The 16,149-nt window shown below is 44.0% G+C and overlaps 1 protein-coding gene across 1 annotated transcript in view; it reads right to left on the bottom strand.

The window, feature by feature from the left end:
- tent4b (terminal nucleotidyltransferase 4B) overlaps nucleotides 1-16,149 on the bottom strand; it is a 96,542-nt gene that overhangs the window by 60,776 nt on the left and 19,617 nt on the right. Inside the window, exons 2-3 of the mRNA XM_072518225.1 lie at nucleotides 5,235-5,358; nucleotides 4,767-4,813 (exon numbers count right to left, since the gene is read on the bottom strand). Coding sequence (XP_072374326.1) covers nucleotides 4,767-4,813; nucleotides 5,235-5,358 — 171 coding nt within the window. The remainder of the gene's footprint in view (nucleotides 1-4,766; nucleotides 4,814-5,234; nucleotides 5,359-16,149) is intronic.

Raw genomic sequence — 16,149 nt, 5'->3', positions numbered from 1 at the left:
CCCTCGTGCTAGACATCACCATCCGAGGAAAAAGGCTCTCACTGTCCACCCCATCTAATCCTCTGATCATCTTGTATGCCTCAATTAAGCCACCTCTTAACCTTCTTCTCTCTAACGAAAACAGCCTCAAGTCCCTCAGCCTTTCCTCATAAGATCTTCCCTCCATACCAGGCAACATTCTGGTAAATCTCCTCTGCACCTTCCAATGCTTCCACATCCTTCCTATAATGCGGCGACCAGAATTGCATGCAATACTCCAAATGCGGCCGCACCAGAGTTTTGTACAGCTGCAATATGACCTCATAGCTCCGAAACTCAACCCCTCTACCAATAAAAGCTAAAACACCGTACGCCTTCTTAACAGCCCTCTCAACCTGGGTGGCAACTTTCAGGGATCTATGTACATGGACACCGAGATCTCGCTGCTCATCCACACTACCAAATATCTTACCATTAGCCCAGTACTCTGTCTTCCTGTTCTTCCTTCCAAAATGAATCACCTCACACTTTTCTGCATTAAACTCCATTTGCCACCTGTCAGCCCAGCTCTGCAGCTTATCAATATCCCTCTGTAACATCCTTCCGCACTGTCCACAACTCCACCGACTTCAGTGTCATCTGCAAATTTACTCACCCATCTTTCCACGCCCTCCTCCAGGTCATTTATAAAAATGACAAACAGCAGTGGCCCCAAAACAGATCCTTGTGGTACACCACTAGTAACTGGACTCCAGTCTGAACATTTCCCATCAACAACCACCCTTTGTCTTCTTCCAGCCAGCCAATTTCTGATCCAAACTGCTAAATCACCCTGAATCCCATGCCTCCGTATTTTCTGCAGTAGCCTACCATAATAGCCAATTCCTGATCCAAACTGCTAAATCACCCTGAATCCCATGCCTCCGTATTTTCTGCAGTAGCCTACCATGGGGAACCTTATCAAACGCTTTACTGAAATCCATATACACCACATCAACTGCTTTACCCTCATCCACCTGTTTGGTCACCTTCTCAAAGAACTCAATAAGGTTTGTGAGGCACGACCTACCCTTCACAAAACCGTGTTGACTATCTCTAATCAAATTATTCCTTTCCAGATGATTATACATCCCATCTCTTATAAACCTTTCCAAGGCTTTGCCCACAACAGAAGGAAGGCCCACTGGTCTATAGTTACCGGGGTTGTCTCTACTCCCCTTCTTGAACAAGGGGACAACATTTACTATTCTCCAGTCTTCTGGCACTATTCCTGTAGACAAAGATGACTTAAAGGTCAAAGCCAAAGGCACAGCAATCTCCTCCCTAGCTTCCCAGAGAATCCTAGGATAAATCCCATCCAGCCTAGGGGACTTATCTATTTTCACACTTTCCAGAATTGCTAACACCTCCTTCTTATGAACCTCAAGCCCTTCTAGTATAGTAGCCTGTATCTCAGTATTCTCCTCGACAACATTGTCCTTTTCCTGTGTAAATACTGACGAAAAATATTCATTAAGCACCTCTCCAATCTCTTCGAACTTCACGCACAACTTCCCACTACTGTCCTTGACTGGCCCTACTCTTACCCTAGTCATTCTTTTATTCCTGACATATCTATAGAAAGCTTTAGGGTTATCCTTAATCCTACCTGCCAAAGACTTCTCATGTCCCTTCCTGGCTCTTCTTATCATAGAATTTACAGTGCAGAAGGAGGCCATTCGGCCCATCGAGTCTGCACCGACTCTTGGAAAGAGCACCCTACCCAATGTCAACACCTCCACCCTATCCCCATAACCCAGTAACCCCACCCAACATCAAGGGCAATTTTGAACACTAAGGGCAATTTATCATGGCCAATCCACCTAAGATTGGACTGTGGGAGGAAACCGGAGCACCCGGAGGAAACCCACGCATACACGGGGAGGATGTGCAGACTCCGCACAGACAGTGACCCAAGCCGGGATCGAACCTGGGACCCTGGAGCTGTGAAGCAATTGTGCTCACCACAATGCTACCATGCTGCCCATTAGCTCTCCCTTTAGGTCCTTCCTAGCCAACGTGTAACTCTCGAGCACCCTAACTGAACCTTCACGTCTCATCTTTACATAAGCCTCCTTCTTCCTCTTGACAAGTGTTTCAACTGCTTTAGTAAACCACGGTTCCCTCGCTCGACCACTTCCTCCCTGCCTGACAGCTACATACTTATCAAGGACACGCAGTAGCTGTTCCTTGAACAAGCTCCACAATTCCATTGTACCAAGTGTGGAGTGTGTTGCTGTCTATGTTACTGTTTCTTTTTACCCATGTTTGGAATAAAACAAACTCAAATGAGCAATAAGCTCCCCAACGATCAGTGAGTTTATCAAATAAGTAATTTGTTATAACCCCAATGGAGGTCCTGGGATCAGCACCAGACAGTTTGATCTCCCCGGAATATGAACTGCCCCTTAAAGGGGGTGGAGCTTCACCCCCAACTCTCAAAAACCCCAGCCTGGATGCAGGTTGGGGAAGAAGACCTTTAGGGGAGCGGAGGAGTTTGGATTTGTATCCTAATAAACGTTGTTCGTTAATTTCTACCCATCTTCTCTGCAACCTGCTGACCGCGGATTCATGGTAATTATTTTACAGATTCTCAGGTTGAAATAGCTTGCGTGTGCTGAGTTAGCGGATCTCAGCCAGGGTAACTGCTGGAATCGGTTTAAGAAATGGCATTAACAAATTTCAATGGGCAGGATACTGCTTGTGATTCCTACCCAGCTATTGCTGCTGACAGTAGTGGCAAGCTTAAACTTAACCATGATGTGCCAACATCCCTTCACATTCTCGAGTAAAGTGACAGACCATCAAGTCTGACAACAGAAGAAATAGTAGACCATTTGGCCTGCTCTGCCATTCAGTAAGAACATAGCTGATCTGGTCATGGCCTCAATTCCACTTTTCTATCTCTCCATCCCAGAACCTTAGACATGCTTGGTGATCAAAAATCTGTTCAAATCTGCCTTGAATATATTCAACGACCCAGCTGCCAGTCCTCTCCGAGGCTGGAGAGAAGTCCACCTCATCTCAGTATTAATTGGACAAACTTTTATTCTGATGCTATGACCCCTGGTTCTCAATTCACCCACAAGGGGAAACATCCTCTCGGTATCAATGCTGTCAAGCTCTTTCAGAAACCTTTATATTTCCATGCGTTCATCTCTCATTTTTCTAAAACACCAATCAGCCCAACCTGCTTAATTAACTTTATCTGAACTGTCTTCAATGCAAATATACCCCTTTAAATAATGGACAAACCCTGTACACCATGCTTTAGGTGTGGTCTCACAAACGCCCTGTACAGTTGAGACAAGACCTTCCCCTTACTTCCACACTCCATCTGCCTTGCAACAAAAGTCAACATTCCAGTTGCCTTCTTGATTACTTGCTGTACCTGCATGCTAACATTTTGTGCTTCATGTATAGGGGCACCCAGGTCCCTCCATACTGCAGTATTCTGTAGTCTCTCTCCATTTAAATAATATTTTGCTTTCCTATCATTCTAAGTGGACATCCGCACATTTTATTCCATCTGCAAAAATTTTACCCACTCTCTGAACTATCTATATCCGTTTGCAGACTTAGTGTTCACCTTACAACATGCTTTCCTACCTTTCTTTGTATCTTCAGCAATTTGGCAATAATGTAGAATGTAAATAGTTGAGGCCCCAGTACTGATTCCTGTTACACCCCACAAAATTACATTTGCCAATATGAAAATGACCGTTCTTTCCAGACTCTGTTTTCTGTTAGTCAATGCTCTATCCCCACGAGCTCTTATTTTGTGTGGCACCTGAATGCATATTGGAAAATCCAAATACACTACATCTACTTGTTCCCCTTTACCTGCAATGAACCCTAGTAAATCTCCCAAACATAATTTCCCTTTCACAAAACCATGCCAATTTGGTCTGTATAAAGATTTACTAAATGTACCGCTCTACTACTCCTGTTAGAATTATTTCAAAATATTGGTCATTTTGACTTGATACTGAATGTGGTGATCACTTGTAGAATTATGAAGTAAGCAACATAAAGTCACCATAGACCCAGATGACCATAGGCTGCTTTCCCCTGCGGGGGGAGAGCTGACTGGTGGTGGATTAACGTGAGGATCACCACAACTCAGGCGACGGGCAGGGTTGAATAACCTCAGCAGGTACGTGAATTGAACCCGCGCTGTTGGCTTCACACTGCACCACGAACCAGCTGTCCAGCCAACTGAGCTAAACCGGCCCTCAATCAGTAGAATTCTATCCTGGTGAGAACTGGGAAGGAAAAGGTATTGGGAAACAAAGAAGTAGGGAAAGATGAAAAAGTAACTTTAAAAAAGGATTCTCACTGCGATCGAAGATATGCACACAATACATTTACTTGACTATCAATATTAGGAATACCACAGGGATAAGTTATGTTATTGCAACCGAGTGATTCAGTGTCCAAAAAAGTACCTAACTTGCACAAGTTTAAAAAAATTTAAATAAAAAGGTACATCGGATATTGAAACAGGTTTTACATGTTATTAATTGGTCATTTGAAAGGGAATGACAAATGATACAAGATCTGAAGTAAGTCAATAAAATGTTAATGGGTCAAAATAAAGTTAGAAATGGTGGAAACTAGTAGTTTCTCAAATCTGAACCAAAACGGTATGTTTCATAAAAAGTTCAGACAACGGCCTGGTAGAGGTCTATCTTATCACAAATTAATGCAAATATATTATATTGCTACTTGTATTTTCCAAATATTACCTTGTTGGCAAGTATAAACCAGTACTAAAACTTCCAAATATCTGCACCTGAAATATAATTTATTTAGCATCAGTTAAATGGTACACATCAGGAACACATTTCAATTAGAATCACAGTAACACCATTTGCAGCTAACTACATAATTTGTTAACATTTACTGCCCACTAGTGGATACAATGGAATTTTCACTATTTTATAGGATTGCAAAACAAATTTGACAGAGAAAAACGGTCTTAAGATCATGGAGACATTTTCTAGTGCTGATCTCTGCATCTACGAAAGTACAAAATACACCATAGACTCACTGACAGAAAAGAAAACATATATATGCCTGTTCAGACTTTCCACGAGTAACATTTTGTTATATTTCTAACACAATTAAATGAACCAAGGAACAAGAGATTCACTCCTCTATTTGTACCAGATTTCTGATGCCTTTGATAAATAATGCCACCCTTCAGTACTTACATCTGCACTGGGCCAGAGTTCTTTGATGACTTTTTCTATCCTTTCAACTACCTCCATTCGCATGGTTTCCTCTTCATGTCGAGGTGAAATGTAGTTGTAGAAGTCAATAATTTCTTGATGAAGTCTGAAATGTTAAAAACATTTTTTTAATATAGAGCTGCTCCAACAATACCATCTAATGACATTCATAAATATTTTTAGAAAACATTCATAAATATTTTTAGAAGTTAAGTACTGTGTGTGTTTGGCACAAAAGAGAGCACCTAACTTCTTCAAGGCAGATTTAGTACTTATCCTTGCCTTGTTCCTGTTGTTATCTCGTCATCCCTTCAATCATTTATGGAATCTATTGGCAGAACGACCTGGGTTTGATTCTGGCCCTGGGTCACTCTGTGTGGAGTTTGCACATTCTCCATGTGTCTCACCGCCACAACCCAAAGATGTGCAGGGTAGGTGATTTGGCCACCCTAAATTGCCCCTTGGGAATTTTTTCAAACAAATAAATAAATAAAAATCCATGGAATCTAATTTCTTTTTAAAAAAGGCAATTTAGCATGGCCTAGCCACCTAACTTGCACATCTTTGGGTCGTGGGGGTGAGACTCTCGCAGAAACAGGGAGAATGTGCAAACTCCACACTCCAGGTATGTGGACATGGGGCTGGATTCACAATAGCCCGACGCCAAAATTGTGCTCGGCAATCGGACGGAGAATCGATTTTCACGCCAAAATCAGGGCCGGCGCCGGTTTAACGCTGGACCACCATGCTCTGCCCCCTCCAAACTGGCGACATTGTGATGCGCGCCGTTTCAACACGTGGTCCCAACCATGCGGGAACTGTGTCCAGCTCCGCCACAATCGGCCGGGATCCGTACCGCTGGCCAGGGGGGGCTTCTGCAAGGGTTGGGGGACTGATGGGGGGACGGCCAGGGGTCGCGGTTTGCAGGTTAGGTTAAGTGCACAGCTGATGTCATGTTGTACGCCGCAATCTCTGCAGGTTGTCAGCCGTGCGCTTGCGCGGCCTGGGACCCGGTCATTCTCTGGCCATTTTCTGCACAATCCACAAAAGTTTCACACGGCGCCGGGACTAGCCCCTCAACGGTACTGGAATTGTTGAGGGATTCGCACTGATTTGCCGATCGTGAAACACCAAGGATCCCACGCCAGCGTCGGCACCAAGCTGCAGGAACAGAGAATCCAGCCCATGATCTCTGCTTCAATCATAAAATCTAGAACATTCCACAGTTATACAACCTCGTAACATGTACAACAGTAGAATAGAATGAAATGGGTGCTTCAGCCACTGAGAAAATGCAGTTCATTCTGACGAGGGGAGGTGAACTGTTGATGGAGAAGACTAGCAGAAGCCCATGCAGAAGGCTGGTGAGTCAACGGCATGATCGTAAATTAAGACGGTGTTCAGGTTCTTACAGATGTTTTCCTTGCATAAGAGAAGTTACACTCAAGGTCTTGTCTCAAGAAAAGAGATTGAGGCGGTGACCTGAAGAAGGTTTTTTAAGATTCTATTTCGGTTCTAGAGGGTTGACATTGCGAAGACCACAACTAGAAACCAAAAGGTTATTAGGAGAGCTCACTTACATTTCGGAGAGCTCCCTCAGAACTACATACAGCAAAATACTATTTGTTATGAATTCTCAGATGAATACAGCACTGCGTCTTCTGCAGCACCAGGGGAAGGATTCACCGCAATTGGCGAATTGGCCCGACGCCAAGAACGGCGCGACCCACTCCGGCGTCAGGCCGACCGGAAGTATCGGAATTCTCTGCACTTCCGGGTTCTTGGCCACATGCGCCAGAATACACCGGCCGCTCTGCGTATGCGCGGAGCCACGGTGGCGTTTCTGTGCATGCGCTAACTCGCGCCGGCCCCAACCCCTCCGGCGCCGGCCAAGCCCCCGGAAGTGCGGAGAATTCAGCTACTTTCAGTTGGCCCAACGCCGGAGTGGGTCGCGCCCTTCTTGGCGTCGGGCCGTCCAGAAGTAGTGGAAATCTCTGCACTTCCGGGGGCTCGGCCAGAGCCAGAGGGCATGCGCAGACCAGCCGGCGTATTCTGGCGCATGCGCGGGGTGTGCACCTTCCCACGCCAGCCATGGCGGAGCCCTACAGTGGCCGGCGCGCAAGGAAAAAGTGTCCCCACGGAACAGGCCCACCAGCAAATTGGTGGGCCCCGATCGCGGGCCAGGCCACTGCGCCCCCCCCCCCCCCCTCCCCCAGGGTCAGATCCCCCCTGCGCCCCGCACCAGCAAACGTACCTGCCAGGTCCCACCACGTGGGACCATGTCCCATCCACGCCGGCGGGACTGGCCTGAAACCGACGGCCGCTCGGCCCATCGGGGCCCGGAGAATTGCCCCCGACCGGCGTGGCGTGATCCCCGCCCGAAAACCGGTGTCGGAGAATACGGCAGCCGGCGTCGGAGTGGGATTCACGCCGCCCCGGGGATTCTCCGACCTGGCGGGGGTTCAGAGAATCCTGCCCAAGTTTTGGAAACATCTAGCATAATCTGCTTCAGTGGAGTTGGATTTTCATCAATGACATTAATAAGTATCAAACTGGGATGAACACTGGCCAGACCAAGCATGCGTCGAAGATACCTCAATTTGTGACAGAACTACTGTTCCATACCAACAATTTACTCCAAGCAAAAAAAAAAACTTTAATTGTACAGTAAAAATATTTACGTCACAGAGGTCCATGGAATTTTTACAAGATGATGACACGTAGCTGCTAAATTCTAAATAAAAAGACTGAAGGGTAGAACTAGAGCCTAGTCTTGACAAACTTGGCTTTCTATTTTCAACAACGGACTTCTACAAACATGCAGTTCCAAACTCAACCAACAAAGTTTAATCTGCTGTATACAATTAAACATCCAATTAATATTAACAAGGCATGAGCCTCAGCAGCAAAAACAATGAGAACCCCTGGACTATGGGAAGGGCACAGAGCTTGCACATGATGTTATCTGAATACCAACTTATTACTGTCAAACTACTATACGTATATTACATTTGTAACATTTGTGCCACACGTAACATTTGTGCCACACAAGTGCAAGGCAATGATCATCTCCAACGAGAACCTAACTGTGATATGGTACGAATTAAGTAATGGCATGATGGGAAAACTGGTCAATGGGAAGACTGGTCAAAATGTTTGATACAATGTAAGAAAGGCTGAACTACTCATTCCAGCTCACCAGGCCCATGTAAAGAATGCTCACAGTTCACCAGACCCCTGTAAGAAATGCTGCCCTAACCATTTCAGACTGTAAGACTGATAAGGCCAACTCTGCATAACTTGGAGTCTGAAAAATATCAGAGAAGGTCAAGCCATTCCAAAACACCGGACCTTGGGAACTCCTGATAAAACTAACTCGTTATAACCCAGAGCCGTAGGAATAAAACAAGATAAGTTCAGGAAGAAATAATTCTACTCCGACCTTTCACTGTTCCCTCCAAGGACACGATAATGGTATGAGTGATGCGACCAAAAAAGGTCTGTTTTATGACATTGCTTTCGTTTCTATTTCCGATCAAATTCCTGACTAAGCTGTTGTCACGCAATCTTGATAATGATAATGTATAAATATTGAGCTGATTCTCTGTGAAAATGCGAACTTGAGAAGGAATCAGCAAGTTTCAGCCGTTACTGCATGCAGTCGTTTCGTAAATAAAGCTTGTTATTTTGTCTTAACGAGCGTGTTGAATCTTTCTACTACAGAAGCGGGAAAATGTTGACTTTAGCATAACCATCATCCCTTGATATTCAATGGAATTACTATTGCTGAATCCCCCACTATCAACACCCTGGGGGTTACCATTGAACAGAAACCGAATTGGACTAGCCATATAAATACTGTGGCTACAGGAACATGTCAGAGGCCAGGAATCCTGTGGCCAGTAACCCAGCTCCTGACTCACCAAAGCCAGCCCTCCATCTAGAAGGTACAAGTCAGGAATGTGATACTCTTCACTTGCCTGAATGAGTGCAGCTCCAACAACACAAGAAGTTCAACACTATCCAGGACAAACCAGCCCACTTGATTGGCACCCCTTCCACAAACATTCACTTCCTCCACCACCAATGATCAGGGGCACGTACACCATCTACAAGATAAGTGCAGGAACTCATCAAGGCTCTCTAGACAGCATCTTCCAAAGTCACTGCTGCTACCATCTAGAACAACAGACACATGGGAACACCACCATCTGGGAGTTCCCCTGCAAGTCACTCATCATCCTTCACTGTCACTGGGTCAAAATCCTGGAACTCCTTCCCCAACAGCACTTGGGTGTTTCTGCACCACAGGGACTACAGTAGTTCAATCAAGGAAGCAGTACCCTGCCACCTTCGAAGGCAATTTGGGATGGGCAATAAGTGCTGGCCTAGGTAGCAACACCCACCTCCTGAAATTAAATGAAAATCGCTTATTGTCACAAGTAGGCTTCAAATGAAGTTACTGTGAAAGCCCCTAGTCGCCACATTCCAGCACCTGTTCGGGGAGGCTGGTACGGGAATTGAACCGTGCTGCTGGCCTGCCTTGGTCTGCTCTAAAAGCTAGCTCTTTAGCCCTGTGCTAAACCAGCCCCTGTAAATGCATATTTAAACGGACTTGCACTTAAGTACTTAACACAAAATCCCAGCAAAACACCATCCCCAGCAAAGCATTTTACTCTGGTCATATGGCACATTGGTGGTACTCTTGTAAGATCTGTTTTTAAGTGAAATCACTTCCCTTCACGTAGATAACAACAAATACGTGCATGAAGAACGATAAATTTGGAATATCTGAACAATACCACCAACGCGATAAGCTTGGTAAAGCATCAAAACATGCTCTTTGTAATCAAAACTATTTATTTTGTACAGGTTTCATTACATAAATAGGAAGAATCTATTTTACACAGCACATTGGGGGCTACATCACAGATAGTTTACAAATCCAATCACACAGCTAGCTTCAGAACACCCAACTAACTTGTTTGTAGACATCTGACACTAGGTGAACTGCACCTCTTTTTAACAAGGAAATGGAAAATGGTGATCACTTTGAAAGGCAAAACCTTAAGTAACAATTTTAAATTAAGTATTGAAAGACAGGCAAAGCTGGCAAAGATATTGCAAGTTCTAATAACAGCCAAATCAGAACTGGGAACTCAGCAAGTAAACTCACACCAACTATTTTATGATGTATAATGTTGGCCAAGTCACATCAGCATCTGCACTTGTGCGGTATTAATTTAATTTTATTCTCAATTCAAATACAAGACAACAAACCATTCACCACAATCATACAGTTAAATAGTATTTGCCCTATTAAAATTGAAAACAGAACTTCAACAAAGCTTACATTTTAATTTCCCAGTTCCCGGGAGAATAGCGGTTAAAAATTCCTTTGGGTGGCCTGATCCATTATAGCACATTTTCACCCATGCCAAGAAGCATGCCCAACTATGTGAATGCAGATTTTTAAAATGTATTTACAGAGGGAGAAAACAATGTTCCCAATGTTTATAGTCATTCTAACCTCTTTTTTATTTATTTTTCTCAATTTATTACTTTCCTTACTGTTGTAAATTATAATTTATGTCTTATGAAAGTACTATGTTCTGTATGTCTCAAATGAATGTACCATTTAATGCACTTAATTTATCAATACAGTGTATTAAAAATATACAATCACTGAAGTTACTTTTAATTCAATGACAATGCAAAAAAAGTATATACTGAATGAATTCAGAACAATTTTTTGCTTTTATCACTGATTCCGGTCAGATCAATAAGGATTGATTAAAGTTGGTAAAATCAAAGGATCCAGATGAAATATGAAAATAGGAATATGAACGAGGCCAGTTTTCCTGCGTAAACATATTCAGCCAAATGTTTGGACAGGTGTGTGCTGGGAAGAGTGGCAGACAGACTAATTACGGAACATTAATGATTCCCTTTTAGTCTCTCCCAGACACCTGCCACACAATGCATTGACTTTACCATATGAGCTACTGGATCAGGCTTCAACTTATCATCCAACCTGGAGAGACACAATTCCAGCACCATGGAGAAACCGTGCAAGTGAGAGGACTGTGGGAAGGGATTCAATTATCCACCCCTGCTTGAAAATCATCGGCGCAGTCACACTGAGGCCATTCATCTGCTCCCAATGTGAGAAGGGGTGCATTCAGTCCTCCCACCTGCTGACACACCAGCAAGTTCACATTGACGAGAGACTGCTTAACCACTCAGTGAAACAACAATTCTAAATAAATTCTGATATGGGCAGCACAGTAACACAGTGATTAGCACTGTTGCTTCATAGCACCAGGGTCCCAGGTTCGATTCCTGGCTTGGGTCTGTGCGGAGTCTGCACGTTCTCCCCGTGTTTGTGTGGGTTTCCTCCGGGTGCTCCGGTTTCCTCCCACAAGTCCCGAAAGACGTGCTGTCAGGTGAAATGGACATTCTGAATTCTCTCTCTGTGTACCCCGAACAGGCGCCGGAGTTTGGCGACTAGTGGATTTTCACAGTAACATCATTGCAGCGTTAATGTAAACCTACTTGTGACAATAAAGATTATTTTTAAAAAGACATCTCAACACCAACCCTGCCCCTAATTCTGGCAACATCCTAATAGATTTCCTTTAGACCGCCCTAGTGTGCTCATCAGAAGTGTACGCAATTCCTGATGTAATAACTAGTATTCCAGCCTTCCTGCTCCTATATTCTGCGCCTCAGCTAATAAAGTATCTAATATTGTTGACAGTGCTATCAAATGGCACTTACTCAGCAACAACCTGTTCAATACCATTTGAGAATCTCATCATCGAAGACAAGCAGCCAAGTTGATCAGCACCCATTCATCACCTTAAACATTCACTCCCTTTACTACTGGAGCACTGTGACAGCAATGTGTACCATCCACAAGAATCAATAATCGTCCAAGTTTCCTTTGACAGCACCTTCCAAACCTATGACTTCTACCACCATGAAGCACAGTAATGGATATACTACCACCTGCAAGTTCCCCTACAAGTAACCCACCATTCCGACTTGGAACTATCACGGAGCCAAAATCCTAGAATTCCCTTCCTCCACTATGATGTCTGTACCAGCCCCTTCTTTTTTGAAGACAGTATTCATTAAGAATCATGTCCATTTTCTTTTTAATTTCACCCTGCACTTTGCAAACTTGTGTTTTTTTCCAGTATTGAGCTCTCAGCACCTCAACTGAGCTTTCCTTTTCTACCTTGACCCACTGCATATGCTTGTTGACATCCAGGAGTGTTTAGTTTTGAGAGTTCCAGCCCTTGTTCTTTATGGGTAAATATTTGTTCTGAACCCTCGCTATCTACTCCTTGAATCCCTCCTACTACTCTGGCACTGATTTACTTTCAAGTATCTGTTTCTGGTCCACTTTTGCCAAAACACTTTCAGCTCAGTAAACGAAACTGAAATTGGTGGAACAAAACAAAGCTGGAGTGAGCCAACTGTTTGCAATTAATTTTTAAAGGGGCTGCAGACATGAGTCAATCCCAATAAATTACCTTGTGCCAAATAATTATCAAAATGAAAACTGAGTATGGGAGGTGAATGAACAAAAACATCAAGTTCTAGCTATATACTAGCTAAAAAAGTAGTTCTCCTAAATGTTTTCCCAGTCTTCCAAGCTCACCTTTTAATATTCTGCCTACCATTTCCAGATGTGCTTCTCTTCATTATTGCTGGGGTTCCCACCTTCTGCCAAGCTAGTTTAAAAACCCTCTTCAACAGCAATACCAAACCTCCCATCAGGATATTGGTTGTGGCTCTGTGAAACACACACCTTCCAGCTTGGACAGGTACCATCTCTCCCAGATTTTAAGATTTCTGCACCCTCCGAACTTTTCACACTGGTATTATGCCAGTTATTATTAAGGTGGTTGAAATTCCCTCTTATTACTGCCCTATTGTTTCTCAGCAATTTGCCTAAATATTTGCTCTAACTCCCACTGACTGGGATCTTTATCACATTAAGCAGTGCGATTACAGATTTTTGTTGTTGTTCAACACATGGCTTCATTTGTTGCTGCTGGTATATTTATTCTTGTTTACTGCTGTGATCATTTATTTAACGAATATTGCCACCCCATTTTCCTCCTACCCCCTCTGTCTAACCAGGAATGATGAACTGCCATTCCTACCGTTCTTTAAGCTATGTTTCAGTAACAGCTACGATTGATATTTCCAAGTAGCTAGCTGCGTTCTCAGCTCATCTGCCTTACTCATAAAGACTCTTTGTAATGAACTATGTATGACTAATCAGTGAAGAAGTTGTCTATTTTCCAGCCTGTGTTTTCCCAGTCTTCCAAGCTCACTTATTAATATTCTGCCTACCATTTCCAGATTTGCTTCTCTTCATTATCACTGGGGTTTCCACCTTCTGCCAAGCTAGTTTAAAAACCCTCTTCAACAGCAATACCAAACCTCCCATCAGGATATTGGTTGTGGCTCTGTGAAACACATACCTTTCAGCTTGGACAGGTACCATCTCTCCCAGATTTAGTCCCAATGCAGCAGGAATCCTAAAACCCTCACTCCTGCACCATCTCTCCAGTTATACCTTCCCATATTTCTGTATTCAATACCATGTAGGACATGGAGTAATCCTGGAACTACGAATTTTGAGATAATAACTTTTATTTCTTTCCTAGTGTAGGGAAATAGTTCAACTCTAAATTTTCAAAATATTGTGTCTGTGGGAAAGTATACTGTGGGAACACATCAGTTTAACAAAATACAGACTGCGGATGTGATAATTAGCAAAGGGAGTAAGTGAGATACCAATGTGAGTGATGGTAAAGACCACTATTCAAAGTCACAATTCAAAACTTGTAAACCAATAGAGGGTGGGGAGGCAGAATCAAACCATACAGATATAAAGTCACTGGCGCACGTGGTGCCTTCTCTCTTCGCCTTTGTTCTCCTTCCATTGTTTTCTTCCTTATGCCCCGCTGAGCTTTTGTTTTATAGTTTGTGAAGTGTACTAGCTTGATTTTTGCAATAAAACTAAATCTCGCACTAGCACCGGACCCTCATCTCTTATTTGAAAAATAACAGATCCTACAATTTGGCACTGCGAGCAGGATCGCTAAGAGAGAAAAGGAACTGAAGATCTGGACAGGTCTATTCCTGGAGGCAAGGAAACCTCTCTATTAAAAAAAAAACCCCAGCCATTGTTAGACTCAGTAACCCTCTTACGCGACCCCGAGCTTCTCCAATATGGTAGTCGGCTCAAGTCCCTAAGCAGACGTTTGGTGGATTTTCATAGAATTTACAGTGCAGAAGGAGGCCATTTGGCCCATCGAGTCTGCACCGGCTCTTAGAACGAGCACCCTACCCAAGGTCAACACCTCCACCCTATCCCCATAACCCAGCAACCCCACCCAACACTAAGGGCAATTTTGGACACGAAGGGCAATTTATCATGGCCAATCCACCTAACCTGCACATCTTTGGACTGTGGGAGGAAACCGGAGCACCCGGAGGAAACCCACGCAGACACGGGGAGAATGTGCAGACTCCGCAAGTGCAGACTGTGACCCAAGCCGGGAATCAAATCTGGGGCCCTGGAGCGGTGAAGCAACTGTGCTAACCACTGTGCTGTCGTGCTGCCTGGCAAAAAGAAGCCGCACGGCTGGAGTTTATCCAGAGGGACTATCGCAGAGGAAAAGAACAAACAGTTACCGACCACAGTCAAAGGCAGGCAGGCAGGCACTGCCGGATGTTTCCATAGGTGAGATCCTTCACCAATTAAAGGAGTATATAGAGCAACAGTTTGACTTATCCAAAACCTGTACAGAGATTGAGGAAAAGTACAGTACCTCCAAAGGACTATGGTCTTTGGAAGATATTAAAAGAATCTGGGGGGAAACTACCCGGATGAAAAAAAAAGATCGAACCAAATGGTCCCTAGTCGTCGTGGGTCAGGTTCGGCAGCGAAACAAAATTACAAGTCAATCCCAACATGACCGCGCACTGACCGCTGCGAAAGAACAGTTGAAAAGGGAAAAACTTAAATTGGAAAAGTTAGAAGCCGAAGTAAAAGATGTTAAGTCAGAAGTTAAGAAACTTATATCAAACAGCAAGGCAATTTTGCAACAAACTAGAAGTCCCACCACCACCGGAAAAGCCAAATACACCCCTCAAATCCAATTTGTAGTCTTGCCTAGAAGATTAGAAGTGCAACAAAAAAAAGTGCAGTCACGTGAAGCTGGTAAAAAAAAAAAAAAAAAAATAAAAAATAAAAAAAAAATCGAATTGGAGACCTCTAGCGACTCCAGTGGAAAAAGTAATCCGGAGGAGGCATCCTCCCCGGTGTGGCTCAATCCTCGGGGAAAAAGATGGGTTAAGATCAAGGCAGAAGAGTGGGCAGCACGATGGCACAGTGGTTAGCACTGCTGCCTCACAGCGCTGAGGTCCCAGGTTCGGCTCTGGGTCACTGTCTGTGTGGAGTTTGCACATTCTCCCCGTGTTTGCGTGGTTTTCGCCCCCCCCCCCCCCCAAACGCAAAGATGTGCAGGGTCGGTGGATTGGCCATGTTAAATTGCCCCTTAATTGGAAAAAATGAATTGGGTACTTTATTTATTTTATCATTTATTGACTAACTGATAAATGGTCTTAAGAATTGCCAAATCCGAAGAAAGTGGGAAGGATAATTTGGGAACAGTTAAAACATTTAAAAAGCATTCACAATCGCCACCCATTGGACGGAGTACAGATCCAGACGGTAATGGCACAAAGAATACAGCACAGGAACAGACCCTCTGGCTCTCCAAGCCTGTACCGGTCATGATACCACCCTTGGCCAAAACCCTGAAGAACGAAGAACAATACAGCACAGGACAAGGCCCTTCAAGCCGGG

Source organism: Scyliorhinus torazame, chromosome 10 (assembly GCF_047496885.1).
Source record: "Scyliorhinus torazame isolate Kashiwa2021f chromosome 10, sScyTor2.1, whole genome shotgun sequence".
NCBI classification, from domain to species: Eukaryota; Metazoa; Chordata; class Chondrichthyes; order Carcharhiniformes; family Scyliorhinidae; genus Scyliorhinus; species Scyliorhinus torazame.
Note: the sequence above shows the minus strand (reverse complement) of the source record. Positions and strands in the feature narration are given on the sequence as shown.